Source organism: Pyxicephalus adspersus, chromosome Z (genome assembly GCF_032062135.1).
Source record: "Pyxicephalus adspersus chromosome Z, UCB_Pads_2.0, whole genome shotgun sequence".
Taxonomy (NCBI): domain Eukaryota; kingdom Metazoa; phylum Chordata; class Amphibia; order Anura; family Pyxicephalidae; genus Pyxicephalus; species Pyxicephalus adspersus.
This window is the reverse complement of record NC_092871.1, coordinates 78159900-78177719: the sequence shown is the minus strand read 5'-3', so window position 1 is coordinate 78177719 and position 17820 is coordinate 78159900. Positions and strand designations below refer to the sequence as shown.

Here is a 17820-nt window from a genome sequence, read left to right as displayed (position 1 = left end):
ACATGAGTGATCATGAGTGACTTTCAACAATAAATGTGTACTGTAGTCTTCATGGAAAAATAAGACATCCCCTGAAAATAAGACCTAGTGTGTTTTTGGGAGCCAAAAAAAATATAAGATAGTGTCTTTTTTTCGGGGAAACACGGTATATGTGGTAGGAACGTTTACATGTGTTTTTAAAACCGTCCGTGTAGACCCAGCCTAATTGTCCTGGGGTATGAAGGAACTGTACCTGTTCTCGCTCTTCTCTGCAGCCTAGGCACATGGATGGACTACAATTCCCACAATTGACCGTGTCTGGCTGGCTAGTGTGTGCAGCTGGGAGAACAACTCTATTATATTTGATCACTTTAAGAGTAGGTAATAAATAAAACTCTGTCCAAGGGCCATTATTGTGTTACTATACTTTGTGTACCTTGTACTTTTGTGTATTTGATGTTTTTCAATTTAGGTAAAATTGATTTAACTCTTTGCCTCAAAAAGCCCCTCTTTGCCTACCTTTTTCATTTCTTACTTGAATTTTTTTTAATTTAGTTTGGCTGGTGCATTTTTTGGGGTTTGCCATCATCCTCCATTGCCTAGATTCTTTATACATTTTTATATAATAAATAATAATATAATAAAAAATGTATTTTTTCATAACAGGAGGTCATAAAAAGTTTTCTGATACGGTGGTCATAGCTGTTTAAAAGTTTTCTGATACAGTTTGTAATCAGTAAAGTTGATGATTGTTGAGAAAAGATCACGACTGGCTTTTAAAAAATTGTCAAAAACAATTTTGATATAAAACAACCACACATCTGTAAAACAGTATAAAAGACTTTATTTAAACAAAAAATAAATAAACGAACAGTAATTATTAAAAAGGAGTAAATTCTGAAGCCTTATACCCACATCTGCTTCATATGTAGAAGAACTGGGTTCTTTGACATCTGCCCTGTCTATATCATATTTGTAGTGGTCTGCTTCCTGATTGCTTTGGCCATTTAACCTTTCCACTGCCATCTCTAATTTCCATGTCTATCTTATAGATTTCAAGTGGTTGAAAGTTATTGCAGTTCTTCAAGGTATTTTAAAAGCCAATTGCTCATGTACACCAGGTATATATTGCTTACCAATCTCTGAAATTGTGACTGCAAGTTTTTTCTTTTTCAGACTGTCAGCTGACAACACGTTTTCTTTCAAACGCAACATATCTATAGGCTGCGTTCCTATTTTGTACAACACAAGAGGCTTCTTAGGCTTATGTTGTTCTGTAGGTAACCTAAGCAAAGCTAGTAACACTGCTTGAGATTTCAGTGGAGCACAAAAAGTAACATGTTCGTTAGATTTCTGACAGGGTTTTTACCTTATAGAAAAGATCTAAAAAAACAACAAATAAATACACTTTAATAAGAGATCATTATCTCCAATATAGTAAAGAAAAACTATGCACTATAGTGTCCCTCCAATCTAAAGTCCCATGAAAACTTCAATCCCCAAGTGTTCTAATTGGAACGTGCACCAATAAACCACAAAAATAGTGGTTGAAATTAGATAGCAAAATATACACATTTCTTTATATTGTTCTTTAAAGCAGAAAGGAATTCACATAAGCTTTAATAGGAGAAAAAGCAAACGTGAAAAGTACAGTAAACACATTACAGCTGATTCAAGTTCATTTTTCACTGGTCTGATCTATGTATCTATGTAAAGTGAATCTCAGTGGTTGGTATTATGGACTGTACTTTGCATAATATAAATGCTCTTTCTGTCAAGGAACCATTACAGTTAGCTGTAAAAGTAGAATGTAGATAAAATACCGGCAGAATCAGGCAGAATAGGGGGAGTCAGGATTAAACTGCAGCAGGATCGGAGAGCCCAGATCAAATTGGGGCAGAATTCAGAAGCAAAGCTCAGACAAGCCACATGGGGGTGACAGGGTCAGGATGCTTGATTCAGGATCAGATTGGTGCACTGGACATACAAAAGACCTGAACACTACAAAAATAAATGAGTGTTGATAGGAATCAGGCAGCACAGACAATTGAATATAGGACTAGGGAATCATGGGTGATAAGATTGGGGCAGAATACATGTGTGAAAATATTAAGAAATAAAGAATGAGACAGCATGAAATAGTGTAGAAAATGGTAACCGTGGAGAAGCACAGGAAAGGGGTGAATGGAAAATGTATATCAGTTATACGAATGGGGCAGCATAGAGGAATGTTGAAAAAACAGGCCCGCAAGGAAGAATGGGTTTAGGAATTGGGCAGCAGGGAAATGCCAGGATCATAATGGAGTGGCATGGAAGAATACAGAAGAGAAGTAATGATGATGGGGCTGCATGGAAGAGAACAGGGAAGCCATAATCAGAAGAGGGGTAATAAGGAGCAATGATGGAGGAGTGCATATTAAAAGGAGAATAGGGCAGAAGGTGCAAAGTCCCCAGGAAAAATTGTCACTTGAAGAGGTTAGTTTAGAAATACCCTACACCGTTTAAAGCTGGATGATCAGAACACCATACTACCACCAATAGCCGGTCCTACAGTACACCAGGCCACCTGCTGTAACAGTTAATGATCAGTTGCCTGCAGTGGATCTTTACCCAAGTCACATAGTATTATTTAAGTTGCAGCTTTCCTAAAGAGCCTGTCTGCTACAATCTGACCATGATGACAGTGGAGAAGTTTCCCAGAGCTGGTGAGAAGTGTAAAGCCTGAGTCAGTAGCAGTGTTCCAAAATCCTTTTCCTGAGACAAAAGCTTAATTTTTTACACCTCCTGACACTCCTTACACCACCTTTCAGAACCATTACAGCAGTCCTAGTACAGCCAGTGGTGTATAGGTATACAGATACCTATATGGGTTGGATGTAATTCCAAAAACTGGTTGCTACACATTACAAAGTATGGTAACCCAACTTACTCTCTAATGCACTTTTAATATTCCATTTGATCTGTGTCCCTGACTGCTGGTTATTTTGAGCTTTAACGCATTGTTGTCAGCAGATTAGTTCCTACGGCTTACAGGACATTACAGCACCTTGTTATTAAATACAGTCATTACCATTCTTGTGTTTTTCATCAGGATACATTAGTCTCCCATCACAGAAGTTGCAATAGCACCAAAGGATTGTGATGACTTCACCAGTGGAGAACAGCGTTTCATTTTAAGAGTTCTCTGATCACTAATCCTGGGTTTGGACCCCATAAACTAGTAGCTGGTGGCACCAGCAACCACAGTCAAGAAATTTCAAATATTGATACTGGATTAGAGTATAAAAATATGTTTCTAGTATTGGAGGTTCAGTGTTTGGCTGGCTCTGCAGTACAGGTCTTTCCACTGCTCCTCCGAGTTAAGGATTTTGGCTCAATAAGGATACGGTGATACAGAGATGTAGATGATGAAGACACTCTGGTATCGTACTCCTTGCTGTTCAGTGTGAGTTACCGCCTGTACTTTCATCCTGTATACTCCGGAGGTATCCAGTGAACGCAAAGTGTAGATGATGCCATGGCCTCCTTCATCGCGGATGGCAAATGGGCTGCCCGAGTCTTGCTCCAAGGCTGTGAAGCTGGTTCGGTTTTGAAGGAGTCCCCCTTCAGAGAAGGCGCTAAGGCGAATAACATCATGATTGGGTGGTATCCCATAAGGCAATGTCAAGAGTTTGTACTGGAGGGTGTAGGGACCTCCGGAGCTGCAGTCTGTTAGACATCGCCGATAGCAAGTCCTGTAAAATAAAGAGGGTCCATAACGTCACTTGGTGCTCAAACATTTATTTGCATTATAAATGTGCTGTAATTTTTGCACTTAAATCAGGGAATCTGCTCTTTGAGCTGTCTCAAACCTCCCACGATCGAGCTTGTTTAGCAGCAAAACATGGAATACATAAGGTGGCTTCATTATTTTATTTTTTGTTAAAGTTTTTGTTTTTTAATATATTTTTAAACTTCTTGTCCTGGAGTGTATTGAGAAGCAGCATTGTAACCTAATCTGCTCACTCATTATATGGACAACAGAACCCCTTATAAGGTAATATTTCCACACTTGCAGTTTATTTTAGAATATAAAACATGGGGAATGTACATGTATTGCAGAGATGTACTGAGTATTTAGGCTTTGCAGTTGTGTATCTTTAATAAAATAAATGGCCAGGGGGCGTGGCCAACTGATGGCGGAGGAAGCCGTGTTTTAGCCAGCTCCGTGATCCAGAAGGGGAATCAGCCACTTGATCAGCGCTATAGCGCCTCTGTACAGCTCAAATGGGACCCAAACTGAAGGGGAGCCAGCGAGGTTTATACTGTAAAATGTCACTTGTGTTAAACCTCATGGTCATCCATGGGAGATCGGGAGTTTATTTTGACCCTCCTTTCTTCCCTGTACATTGTTGTGATATTTTACCATTCATGTTTGTAACCACATGTATAAATATTAATAAAAACCGATTGAAACAAAAAATAAATGGCCAATCCTAAGGATATATATCTGACGCAGCAACTTCATTTAGTATATACTGTAGATGGTTTTTAGGGTCATCCAACAAAACCATTTTGTAGCTGTTGGGAGGCGGGGGGCTCTGTGCACAAATGGGATTCTAATAAATTGAATAATAAATTAGGTGTTTTTCCAAATTTTTTTTGCTTTATCATGATGGCTTAAATTAAGCAACATTCCTAGCTTACTCTTACCCTGGGCTGGGTCCCCTCATGTAAGAGGCAGGACAAGGGGTGTCCAAACACTGAAAGCTTCCTCTGGTGTTGAAACACATCTGGTTGGGTCCACAGGAAATTCTCTGCTCTGCACATTCATCTATATCTGTAGGTAAAATAAATGGGAGAAGGAAATCTAAATAATCAGTTTTTAAAACAACTCCAAGTACACAGCTAAATATAAGGATGAAACCCACATAATGGAGCTGTTTTACTATTAGAAGAATAGCGTTTTCTGTGCATTCTGTCTCAGAAGTTGGTCACCTGTCCATTTTCCATTGCTGTTTTTCAACACAGCCTGGTCACCTCTCCTCCCCAGGCTGACTCTACTCGCAACTGATTGGTTGCTTCTCCCCTTAGTCTGAACCCTGCTGTTCACGCGATTAAAGTGCCTGATGTCAAAGTCAATTTTTTTGCTGTAGTTCAGCTTTAGTACATTGATATAAGCAGATACCTTGATAGAATATTGTGAGACCTTTTTTTAATGTGTAAATAAACTGGAAACCTGGCGGTGTTGATTCTTGGGCCAGGAAAGTTGACTACCCCCCTAGCATTCAGTCAAATTTTGGGAATGTTTAAAGTGGCCATTCTCATGTAATGACGATATTTAGCAAAGCTTACAAAGAGACGGGGAAATTTTAGGCTAAGGCTATGTACACAGGTCAGATGATTCTCGTCTAATTTTTGCCACAGGGCTCGTCTCGGACCAGAAGCTGACATGTACAGAGGCCATCTGACATCGTTCATGGATCCATCCTTGCAGATCCATGAACATTAGAAGATGAACGACCTAAATGCAAAAGATTCACTCCTTCTCCCTTCTATCCTTTCCATAGATCAGAACGGTGCTGTACATGTCCAGCGCTCATTCATTCACCTATCACCCATTCATTCACCTATCACAATTCAAAAGACAGAAACCTAGCGTCTGTAGGCACTCTTATCCTGTTTCCCCAAATGTAAATGCAATTATACTCATTGAAGAATTTTTTAAAACCAGGTGTGTGTAAGACATAAAATACCAAAAAAAAACAACAACCATTAAAAATGAAATAATTAAATCTAAACAATACAGTTGTCTCCAGGATAGTGACAATGGTCAGACAGACTAGGTGTCAAATGCCCATCTGAAAAGTGGAGCCCGGCCACATTAATCTTCTTAAAGCAAGTTCAAAACAATAAACTATTAGCTGGCACAAAGCTTACCCTGGCAATTTCTGTTGTTGGGGAGCAGCCGGTATCCTGCTGGGCACAAACATTGAAAGCTGCCCTCTGTGTTTCTACATTCGTGTTGGCATGGGTTGCGCTGTTGGCACTCGTCAATATCTAGAAGAAGAAAGCCGAATCAAAGAATCAGTCTAATCCCAATCATGGAACCATACCAAAGAAAAAAACAACCAAAACATAATCTAAAAAGGAACCTATCTAATAAATATTTAAATAAAAAAAATCTATTCAAATACAGTAAAGAGTTAAGGATGTTCACACAATAAATAGTCAGAATTTTCCTTTTAGTTATGCAAAGCTATTTTTGGTTTACTTATTTCATCTTCACATGATTAGATACTTAAAGTGAATATTTACACAATGTATTTTGTGAACATTCTCAAATCCTTTAGTAAACCTGTCCCACTGTTTCATCTCTAGCAGTACCATTGTCCACCTGTAAATAATTTTCCCTGGGTCGCCTCACACGAAAGGTTTAAATAGACACAGTGGGCCTGATTTATTAAAAGCTCTCCAAGGCTGGAGAAGATACACTTTCATCAATAAGGCTGGGTAATCCAGCAAACATGGAATGGAATGATTTAAAGTCAGTTGCTATTTGCTAGCAAATGTTTTAAATGCTGGACCAAATCCATTCAAGGTTTGCTGGATCACCCAGCTTCACTGATGAAAATGTATCCTCTCCAGCCTTGGAGAAACTTTAATAAATCAGACCCATTGATCCAAATAGTTCAATTCACACATGTGATCTGTGCTAGTATGTTGTCCCTCAGTATACAACTGCCACAGAGCTCAGATCACAACCATTTGTTATTCTTCTCTACTGCTTCTCCTGGCAGGGGGAATGCATGAAGTACACCTACATTTTTTCATTAAATAGAAAAAAGTTTCTTTCTTCTTTTATCATTTTGCCCATCAATATCAGCTTTCTGTACCATAGACAAGGGTATACAATTAGAAGGAAGGATGGAAGCCATGTAACTTCTCATTCAGAAGTTTGAAATGGACTATGGGAATTTCCTAGAATCCCGTGGTCCGGTATATTACTGTATTGATATTTAGTTATTCTGTAGCTGGAACGCAGTATATGGATAAAGTTTCAGTATATTGGAAATCAGTATATGGATAAGTTTTGAATACTGAACTCTTCCACGTAGTAATGGACAGGTGAACCCAGCTTCCTCTGAGGCAATGGAGACATGGAGGACATTCTGCCCATCATTACAAAGTTTTTTTCAAGTGTCCCTTTCTACCCAAAACGCTGAAGGGCCAAACAGGTTGGTATCTAAGAGGTACCCCACATACTCACAGGCCTCTTGCAATATATGTTCTGTGTTCTTGATATTCCAAGGCTGATGTTGTAGGAAGGCTAGACTTTTTAAAACATTTTAAAAATCCAGGAGATATGTGATGAGCATTAGCCCTTAACTATAACCCAAACATCTCTTACAAAAGTGATTCCAAGTCAGAAAATAGTCTTAATACCAAAAAATTTCAGGAATGATTTTTTAGATGTAATCACTAAGTTATTGTACATTTCCCAAGCCCTGTATGGTCACAATAATCTATCTTACCTGTGCACACCCCATGTCTACGCATAAAGCCTGAAGGACAGCGGCCAGGACTGTTCTGCCCAATCACATTGCCATTTTGACTAAAGGACAGCCAGGTGTACAGATTGTTTCCATGAATGCGGGCATTAGTAAGAGGTTGTTGAAACTGGGCAGCACTGGTGGTGCCAAAAGTTGAATTACTTCCAAGTCTCTCCAGTCCGGCACATGAGCGCCCATCCCCTAAGAGCTGCTTCCCAGGTGGGCACAGGCATTTGTAGCTGCCAGCCAGATTCTGGCACTGATAAGCACATGGTTTTGGCACCTGTTGGCACTCATTAATATCTAGAAAACATAAAAAAAGGGTTCTATAAATTCTGGGTTAAGTGATTTTAAAAACCATAAACAGAAGCAATACAGTGAACAAACCCTTCAGATACACCACTATGGTACAGTCCCTGACTTATTTTATCAAGAGAAAACACTGATTGTTGTTAGTAATCATTATTCTCCTATTCCCCTATCTACACTGCAATTGAAGAATAAAATAATGAATCTAATTGGTTGATATTAGCAAGAAAAGCACTTTAGATGTGGATGATAAATCTAGGCCTGTATAGGATGGGAAGTCAGGTATGTCCAGTTAATTGCCCACTGCCATGATAACAGGTAGGGGTCGTGCAAGTAGTACTAGTGAAGACTTTAAAATATTGAAGTTCCAACATATATTATATCAGCAAATGATTGTAGATCCCTGTCACATTTACTGCACACTTAGCTCTTTGTTACTAGAAAAAACACAAGCACTGTCTACCTCATCTATCTTCATACTTCAGATTATTTGATTTTCAAGTTTGGGTACACATTATTAGGAAGACTGAATTAATTTAAAACAAAAGCCTAACTCTTTCTAGGCTTACACAATGCTTTTTTTCTTGCTCAGGTGAAGTTGCACAGGTGAAGTACAGGTGAAGTACAGATAGGTATGTCAGTCTTGGCAGGATTAAAGTGCACCTGTTGAACCTTGCCTACATTGACCAAGTTTGCTTTTAGTCTGGCTGTACTAATTAAATTGAGCAGAATATGGAAGCTCACCTAAGCAGGGTCTCCCAACACCCTGTGTCCTGTATCCTCGTGGGCAAGTACAGCGGTACCCTCCCACTGTGTTCTCACATAGTTGGTTGTAACGACACATGTGGGAGCCGTCACGGCACTCATCGATATCTGAAAGGGAAGAGTACTAAAAGTTATTTGCCTTGCAGGATTCAATGGCTTCCTTAACTTAAATAAAGACTCTTTTTTGGGTTTATCCTTATTGAGGTATGTTGGGGTCAAATTAGTATGCATGAATCTAGCCCAGACCTCAAACTGTTAGAGGGTATATATACATACCCAAGGAACTTGCAACCAAAATTAAAACAATACAAACGATTCCCTGCTCAAAGAGTTTCCAAATCTTTAGCATCCTCTCTATGAGACAAGCATTACAACATTTTCCAGTCTTGTGATAACTGATGCACATGGATATGGAATTCTTGCAGAGGTATTAAATTAGAGGAGACAGTATTTGTTTCAGCAGCAACCCAAAATATAATGTCAGCTTTGAATGAAGCCCTTTGCCTCTTTCATAGTTACATAGTAGGTTAGCTTGAAAAAAGTCCATCAAGTTCAACCACTAGGGAAATAAACATATCCCAGATATAAAACCCTATAAGGCATAGTTGGTCCAGAGGAAGGAAAAAAAAAACCCTGGTACAATTTGCTCCAACAGGGGAAAAAATTCCTTCCTGATTCCATGAAGCAATGCGATGTTCCCTGGATCAACAGTCACTGTTATCTTTACTTTAAAGCCTTAATCCCCAGTTATATTCTGTGCTTCTAGAAATCATCCAGCTTTTTCTTAAAGCAATCTATAGTAGTTGCTGAAACAACTTCCTGAGGGAGCTGATTCCACATTTTCATAGACCCTACAGTGAAGAATCCCTTCCTTATCCGGAGCTTAAACTTCTTTTCCTCCAGACGCAAACACTTTTAACACTTTTTATAGTTTGGGTACTTTCAAAGTATCTGTCCTGACAATGATACCCATGAAGAAGTATTAATCGACATTTAGGTTTATTTGAAGTATGAACTAGATAATTCACAGCTGTACTTACCATTGCAGCCTCCAGATTCTGAGCGAGTGGTACCTGCAGGACAGTTGTCTACACACTGGTAACTTCCAAGGGTGTTCTTACACTGCTGCTGAGGTTGGCATACTCCCCTTAGGCACTCATTAATATCTGTTAATATAGCAAAAAATAATTTAATTTAAAATACAATAATGGATGGATAGAATCAAGTCATCAAATAAATGTTCGACTAAAACTAGATTTATTAGGTTTCAGTGTTAGATGGAATGCTTATAACCTTTGTTAAATTGTAAATGCTGATTGTGCACCCCGTTAAGATGAATTCCCTCACTTTTTCTTCTACCTGACACCTGTTACCCTGGAAAGGTAATGAGTGGAAATCACCCATATGGAGGCAATAATAATAAAAAACAATCCCAACTAGAGTTATATGTCTCCTATTATTGTTATTACACAGTGTAAATCCTGAAGTGCAGAAGGAAAACCTTTAGCCAAAAATATCATTGGTGTCAAAGGTAGCTGACCTGAGAGGTCAAAATTGCTCAACGTTCAATGAACCCCCAGCAAGCCCTGAAGGAACCTTGGTTGAGATTGAGGCTGTTTTAACCCTTTACTACTACAAAACGAAAAAAACAAAAAATGAACAGTATCTGGATTTGGGCCTCAAACAAAAGTACAGTTTCACCCTTCTCTGCAACTGAGACTTGTTAATATTGAATCCTACAGAACATTCAAATTTATTTTTTTCCTAAATGGATAAAGAATTGTAAGGCTTTAACTGTTACCTAAAGCTCTGTTACCTAGAGCTAAACCTATACCTAAAGTCAGGATGTACCTTTTATTATTAGCATGTATTTTCTTCTCTGTCATGGGAATTTAAAAAACATTTTACTTTGTCTCTCAGTGGTCCCATTCATCAAATAATCTAAATTTAATGTTCTCAATTATCAAACAATCGACAGTGCTGAACCTGCCCCTCCAACTCCTGTGAAATTACGCACACCGCTGTTCATTTCCATTTTAAAGGTGGATGCAAATTTAGTTTTTTTTTAATCTTCATTTGGTAATGCTCACACTACTACGACTAAGTGTCTAGGTAATTACACAGGAGAGAGGAGAGCGGATTCTGAGCTAGCTCCTGTGAGTGAGACAGACCAGACTTCAAGTTTCCTTAAGGCTTTTCCAAACTCTAAATTTCCTAGTGTTACTACAGCTGTCCTAAAAGTTGTTTAACGTTTTGCTGTGTTGAATTGTTCAACGACCAGCCGCTGACAATCATTCTTGTTTATTATTGGGGAAGGCGCAACAGGTCTCCCACCCACTTCTCCATTGAACATACCGGTACTATCTTCACAGTGTTCATTTGTACTATTACTATATACATACTATTGCTAAAAACAACTAGTTATAAAGCTTTCCAGAAATGATATTAGAACATGTGTATGCAGATTCAGGGAAGGTAATAATGAGATGGTCCCATTGACATTATTACACTCCGTTATACGGAATTTGTTCTTTGATTGGAATTTTTTTATTACATTGTATGCTAAAAAGGGAAAATGATAGGCAAGTCCATATGGTGTATCCTCTTTGATAGTCAAATGTGTAAAATACAGATAAATGAATGTCCAGAAAACAACTGGTGTATAAAAAGCACAAACAGACATCCAGGAAATCCAAAGTGGTGAAAATATAAACTTGACATGAAAAGGGATGAATGGCAGTAAATGCAGTGTATGCAAGAAAGATCACTAACCTATACAACGTGTGCCTTTAAGCTCAAATCCTGGATCACAAGCACACCTATAAGAGCCAATAGTATTGAGACACCTCTGCTGGCATGGAGAGGACTGGGCACATTCATCCACATCTAAAAGACAAGAAAACAGAGGTAACTATTGAGTGCATTATCATATAATATATGATATGATATATATGCATACAAATTATGTCCACGAGAGTACCACAACCTGTACATGTCTGTACAAAAACCCAATTGAATCACATCTGCTGTGTATTTAAGGACCAAATCAGATTTTTTTATTGCAGATTTTGACTTGTATGTGTCTAGATTTCCTTTGTCCCTCCCACCTACACCTATTTCCTCAATAAAGCAATACAGAGTAGGGAGTTTGGGGTGGCTGGAGTAAGTGCATCAACTGTCTAAATTCATGGATCATTTTTACAGGTAACCCATGCGTATTCATTTCTATAATCATGTGGTCATTCTCAGATATGTATGTTTGTGATGAGTTTATTTGAACGTGTATATACAGAAAAAGCAGTTACAGTGGTGGGCTATGGGGCAAATCATAAGCTATTCAGTGTTTGAGATTTTCTAAGGAGCCATGGTGAAGATATGGAAGTAGAAATGTAAAAACTAAAGATTTTTGGTAGAGCTGCCATTTAAAGTTCCAGCCATAGACCCAATATTTTTTTTAGTTACTTGCTGGGACCCTGTAAAAAGCCAGGTTGGTTGAGGGCTCCTCCAGTTCCTATTAGGTTTGAATTGAAGGAGCCAATGGTTAGTTAGGATTAAAATTGGTCAGCCTGCTGTCTTTGCAGCAACCACCATGGCCATAAGAAGTATATCAAAGAGCAACATAAACTGTGTGGCAGCAGAAAACTTTTCATTACCCTCACAGGCTGTTCCTTCAGCATTTGGTCGGAAGCCAGGTCCACAGCGCAAAAGGCAGCGGAATGTTCCAGGCATGTTGATACACTCTTGTCCGGATGGACACTGGTGGGTGCCCATTTTACATTCATCCAGGTCTGTAAAAAGAAGTTGGAAAGAAACCACTTATTGTAAGCCTTTATTTTTGCTATGGAAGCATTACCACCTAAAACTGAACCCTAGGTGAATATCTAACAGAGCAGCAGCTCCAGATATGCCATTGCTTACTCCTGCATTCCTCACTTACTGCTGAATTAAAAAATACATTTATTAATTCATGACCGCACTGATTGGCATTTATACAGTATATGTGCCTGATAATCCTTGCACAGCGTAGATAACTTCTACTGAACTAACGTTAACATCGGTCACAGTGCTTACCTCTGCAGTTGCGGTTGTCCATCGCCAGGCCATACCCTGCTGGGCAGGAACAAGTGTAACTGCCCAGAACATTGAGACAGGTGTGTGAACATGGCCTGCGGATCTCACACTCATCTACATCTAGGAGAGATACACATTTATGTCACAAGGAGACTTCACAAATGATGCTGTAGACACATTAACAGCTTTCATGCTTGACATCATGGATATCTTATACACTAACCTGCACAGTACGAGTCTGCAGACTGCATAAATCCAAGGGGACATGCTCCTCCATTCTGACCTGATGGCAGTAAATACATGAATAACTGAGATTTCCAATAATTATATTATGCAAAATTTTGTGCAAACCCAAATTTCATGGGTGCACCCTGTACTTACGTCCACTATAGAGATTTAGTACAAGTAACAAAAATAATTAATGTTTAATAGGCCCCCTTTTCTGGCTAATAGGGCTAGGTGTTGGAGATATTTATTTTGTGCACTTATAGCACTAACCTCTCCTAGTGTTCACCTTCCTAGCTATAAATCAATTAGGCAGCTGGTTATTCTGGGACTCTTTTTGGTTTTTGAAGTCTTAAAAACCTTAACAGCTCAATTCTGTAACACATCAGCAAACCTGATTACCTGGGTGGTGCTCATCCTATTAGTAAATGTGCAAATTTTAATGATTTAAAACCGAAACCCAATATTTATATCACGCAAATCATAGAAAAAAAAAGCATTGCAATACCTGCTTGTAGGGAGGCTGTCAGTTGGAAGTGAAGCTCCTCTAATTCAGGAATGTACGATGATCGAATAGCACCAATGTGCACTCGCTGGGCGGGTTTGGGTTGATGTCCCAGGGTAGGGTTGTACTCCACGGTATGGTTACAGCGCAGTGTTAGGTAAGTGGCACCATTTGAGAAAGTTGGTGAGGACCAAGCATTTATCTGTCCTCCTCCAGTCTGTACATATGTCTCACTGAAATCCTGGGAATGGAAAAGTCAAATGGAAGATATTAGAGATCCAAGGGTAGCTATCATGGTAGCTATAGGCCCGGCCTATGCATTATAACAGAAGAGCACCCCATATACAACCACTGGCATGAGTAATAAGCATCAATATGAGGTCCCCTTTATATTTTTAAGTACAGTCATTTATATGTATATATATATATATATATATATATATATATATATAAGTTACATAATAATTTACCTTTATGACTTTGACTCCATTTATGAATATGACATTTCTGAAGCCAGTGGTTTGTATAGCCCCCTGAAATATGGCTAAACTCTGCAGGCTACCAAAATTGTAGTTCTGGTCCTAACAACATGTATTGCCGACAGTAGTTTATATGAATCACCCTGCTTCTGCTCAGCAGCTAGGATCATCCCTTTTACACGTAACATTTCCTGTTTTTTTTTTTTCTTGGTTCTATTCTATATAATATTGTAACAATTATATTGGAAGAATGATTCCAATTAAAGTAAGAAATTATGACTAAAAATTTCCTTTTTCTATCTCTGCTAAATCCATCCTGAGTAACCAATACAGGTACTTTAACATTTAGCCTTGCTTGAAATTACAATATGTTTTCAGGGGTTTTTGCACACGGTAAGTGTTAGCATTGTGCAGTAGAACCAATGCAAGCAATTCCAGTACAATAAAGGAGCACATACAACTCTGTAAATCTGGAGTTCAGAATTACCAATGAAAAATGCTCTAGCATTCATACGCAGTGAGCTATGCAGTCAGTGTTTCTTTATCAGTTAGATGTGGCTGATGATATAAATCATACCTGGACAATAACATCAGAAGACGCCACAGTGTCTGGTACAAATCCATTAATAACAATGTCAAACCAGAGTGTGCCGTCAGCATCCAGACCTCGAGCGATGTGTGTGATACGCAGCTGCTCGCCTGAAACGCAAGAACATTTCATGAAATTAAGGAAAATTGGCTTTTCTATAGGTCTATGTATCTAAGCCTAATAATTTTTGTATCAACGGCAGACACAAAGCATAAGCGCATTCTGCAGCTATTTATGATGCCTCCATCTCTCTAGCTTGGTGCAATGCTAAGCAGCCATTTAAATCTTGGCACATCAGATCTAAAAAATAATAATTTTGGTTAGAATTTCTAAGTTGCTTTTCCTCGGTACTTGACAGTTTTGAGTTGGTTTACCTGTTGCAAACTCCACCTGAGACTCTTTGCGGAAGACACCCTTAGTCAGGGTAAAACCATTGGCAGTGCCATCATGGGGGAATGCTCCAGACCAGTACAGTGGGGCAATCATAGATACCAGCACTCTCATCAAAGGACCTGTCCAAGAAAGAAAGACAGACAATAGGTCATATCTACCAAGATGCTATAATTGTTATTTTATAGCCATGTGGCTGTTTCTTTTTTATCTCTCATTGGTTGTTAGTAGGGGGTCATTATGGGAAAAAATGATTGTTATATTCTATTGAATGTACCCTTTTATCTTTATTTACCCTGAAATAAATAGCATGTAAAGTTTGTATAAAAATAATTCTAATCTGATAATGTGTAAAGGCTTTCAAAGTGTTGCCTATGCACAGTTTTTGCACACAAGCGCATATTTCGTATTATATACAAATATATTCTGATTGTGTGCACTAAAATAATTTTAGTGTATTTTTATTTTAAATTTGTGTTTAATAAATAATAGCACAAATAACAAAAACATTTGCACCTATCATCATTTAAATATACAGGGTCTCTGCTTGTTTGGAGATCTTAAGTAACCTTTGGGTTTAAAATATGCATTTTAACATGCAGAAAGTAAGAAAAACAACTTAGCAAATTGGTTAAAGACAAATACATTTGGGATAATAATTGTAGTATTTGCCTATCTGTGAAGCCATCACATAGCATGTAATGGGTTTTGCTCATACCTATAGATGGGGGAATGTTTTCAATGGTGCTGGTGATTGTTGTAGTCCCGGAGCGGCTGTTTTCCGTCATATTAGCGCTGAGTGAAGACAGTCCAAAATCCTGATCGTTGATAATGCCAATGAGGCTGGCACGTACACGGGTGGCAACAGCTGAAACATTGAAATATTTTTAGAAACTGTGAAAAGTGCCAAAACACATGCCTTCACAATCAGTAATACAAATATGCAAATGTGTATTTACCATCTACAATTAGATATAAACATGTCTGTTCTAATTAACCTCTGGAACAAACTTTTGAAAACACATTGGCATTGACATGTGCAATAAGTTGCGTTAGGGTAATTTGAATGAGAAGCACAATTTGTCACAACACACAAAAAAATCACACATGCTGCTCTATTGAAAGGGTAGTGCACAGCAATAGACAGTAATTTGTTACCATGTATTGTCATGATTGCACTATGGTGCAATTTAAAAGTGCACTTGTGAAAGAAGAGCACCAATGCATGTGATCCATTTCTGCATGTGAATGCATATGTTACCAGAATGCACTAGCAGTAATGGGCCCTTAGTTTGACTTTACAGACATTGATTTTTCATGTGCATGACTATTCAATCAATTTCTAGTCATTTAGAAACCTGAAGTGATCATTAACTGAAACCTAAAACACAAACATTCACCTGCGTCAATCTGATCACTTTCAGATTTGAAAAAAAATTAGAAAGCATCTACTGTATCAAACACTGGTTGGTTTACTGGAATTTTCCAAACATCATCTTCCATTTATTCCCAAAAAAAACACTTAAAAGCTAATAAATGATTCGATTGGAGTAATACATATTCTTAACTCCTAGGCGTTTATTGCTGTCCGAATCCTTGACTAGAGAAGATGATATTGGGAAAACCTGGGTGAATAAGCAAATCTGGGATGGGCTTCTTTATATCTTTACCTTTTTGGCAAATGTTTTCATTTCTGGATGGAATCCATTCCCAGTTTGCTGGATCACCCAGGTTCCCCCATGATATTCTATCTTTTGCAGTCTTGGGGAACTTTAGGAAATAAGGTCCATTCTGTCTCAGTAACACCTACTCCCATCTTATTTCTTATTATTAATATCACAAGGAAACAAGTAATTTGAATATAACTCATTGAGAGTTCACAGTTCTTGCCAAATCAAACCAAATTGGCTGAAGTATATAAAAACAGAGTTAAAAAAAGGCAGGATTGACCCTTGATCAAAACTGCTCATTTTTGAGAGGAATGTAAATGGTTGTCTGATAACCAAATACATGAACAAAGGGGTCATTAGCAATGTAAATGACCCCCTTTCTTACAGATCATGGAAGACATACCTCGACACTGAGTTAATTGACACAGTTCTGTCTCTGTACCCTTCCCGACACAGGCTCTGCCTCCATTTTGAGGGGGAGGAGAAAAGCAGGAACGGGTGCGTTGGCGGCTCCCTTCACCACAGGTTGCTGAACACTGTGACCAGCTACTCCAGCCTGTCCATCCTCCGTCCACTAAGACATAATAATGAAAAATAAATTATTAATAACAATGGTGGTTTTCTGTACAATGAAAGGATTTCAGCATGAAAAAATGTTACCTGAGCAGGGTGATAAGTTGCAGGACCTCACATCCACATCCCTGCCCATGCATGGTCTTCCTCCATTTGCAGGAGGGGGGTTATTACATAATCGGATCCTCTCCTGTACCCCCTGGCCACATGTCCTAGTACAAGGACCCCACTCCTGCCAATCTGAGAAGCCACCGTTAACTGTCAAAACAGAAAAAGAATGACAAAGGGTCATTGAGCATGCTCAAGATGGTCTAAAAAACTGCGTATACATCAGTGTTTCCCAACCTTTCTTAGTCAGACACGTAAATTAGCTACCTGCTGCCATCTAGTGGAAGAGTTTTTTTTGGTTCTGCCTATCACTATACATCGCTGGTATAGACAAATGAAGACAAATTTTTTGCAGTAAATAAATCATTTTGGGACCAATTAACTGAAATTGGATAATTTCCCACGGTACACCCGAAGATCTCTCAAGGCACACTAGTGTGCCGCGGAACAGCGGTTGAAAAACATTGGTATACATGCATACTAGAAAAAAGGCGTGTCAGCTCTTTCTCTTTAGAAGATAAATTTGTTTTTTTTCAACAATTGCATATAATTGTACAAACCACGTTGAACATTACCAAAAAGAAACGAATCATTTGTGAATGTGGCTAATACTAAATTTCAATTT

The 17820-nt window shown here is 38.5% G+C and overlaps 1 protein-coding gene across 1 annotated transcript in view; it reads right to left on the bottom strand.

Annotated features, from left to right (window-relative positions):
* Positions 1–806: 806 nt before the first annotated feature.
* HMCN2 (hemicentin 2) overlaps positions 807–17820 on the bottom strand; it is a 145404-nt gene continuing 128390 nt past the window's right edge. Inside the window, exons 75-90 of the mRNA XM_072429590.1 lie at positions 17175–17345; positions 16918–17088; positions 15563–15712; positions 14829–14966; positions 14443–14564; positions 13390–13627; positions 12880–12939; positions 12657–12776; positions 12239–12373; positions 11358–11471; positions 9626–9751; positions 8565–8693; positions 7494–7814; positions 5899–6018; positions 4672–4798; positions 807–3713 (exon numbers count right to left, since the gene is read on the bottom strand). Coding sequence (XP_072285691.1) covers positions 3353–3713; positions 4672–4798; positions 5899–6018; positions 7494–7814; positions 8565–8693; positions 9626–9751; positions 11358–11471; positions 12239–12373; positions 12657–12776; positions 12880–12939; positions 13390–13627; positions 14443–14564; positions 14829–14966; positions 15563–15712; positions 16918–17088; positions 17175–17345 — 2603 coding nt within the window. The 3' untranslated portion in view covers positions 807–3352. The remainder of the gene's footprint in view (positions 3714–4671; positions 4799–5898; positions 6019–7493; positions 7815–8564; positions 8694–9625; positions 9752–11357; positions 11472–12238; positions 12374–12656; positions 12777–12879; positions 12940–13389; positions 13628–14442; positions 14565–14828; positions 14967–15562; positions 15713–16917; positions 17089–17174; positions 17346–17820) is intronic.